Here is a 437-nt window from a genome sequence, read left to right on the forward strand (position 1 = left end):
GCAAGTTGTAAATGTATGACAGGTTTACCAAACATAGGCGTCCAGGTGGCTTTTGCCAATGAGTTGGTCTCCTGTCAAGTAAGTGTTGTGTGAAGAAGAAATGAAGTAGCTGCTTAGCGGCTGGTCCATGTCTTGGTACACAGACTTGTGGATCTGATCAAAGATGCAGCAATCTTTGGACTCCATGTAGCGCAGGAAGCCTTCAAATGTCATACACTGACTTTCTTTAGCTGCAAAAGCACATGTCAGCGGGGTCACAATTAGTTCAGCCTTTTACTATACTACTAGCCAATCGCAAGGCCCATATTCAAGGCCCACATCAATATATAATTTGCACTTGCTTTCAGAAGGTCGCCGAGTGGGAAGTAAACCCTCTCTGCCAAAACAGAGGTAAGGATTTGAAATAGTTTTCCAATATTAAAAAAAACAAACTGTTA

General features: G+C 42.3%; 1 protein-coding gene across 1 annotated transcript in view; it reads right to left on the reverse strand.

The window, feature by feature from the left end:
* The window catches only part of LOC148897963 (1-phosphatidylinositol 4,5-bisphosphate phosphodiesterase zeta-1-like), a 13,056-nt gene extending 12,852 nt beyond the window's left edge, over positions 1-204 (reverse strand). The window contains exon 1 of the mRNA XM_088996569.1: positions 29-204. Within this exon, the coding sequence (XP_088852695.1) occupies positions 29-186 (158 nt within the window). The 5' untranslated portion in view covers positions 187-204. The remainder of the gene's footprint in view (positions 1-28) is intronic.
* Between the last annotated feature and the right edge of the window lie 233 nt (positions 205-437).

The sequence above is a fragment of the Hippocampus bargibanti genome, linkage group LG05 (genome assembly GCF_051943395.1).
Source record: "Hippocampus bargibanti isolate YZ-2025 linkage group LG05, ASM5194339v1, whole genome shotgun sequence".
NCBI classification, from domain to species: Eukaryota; Metazoa; Chordata; class Actinopteri; order Syngnathiformes; family Syngnathidae; genus Hippocampus; species Hippocampus bargibanti.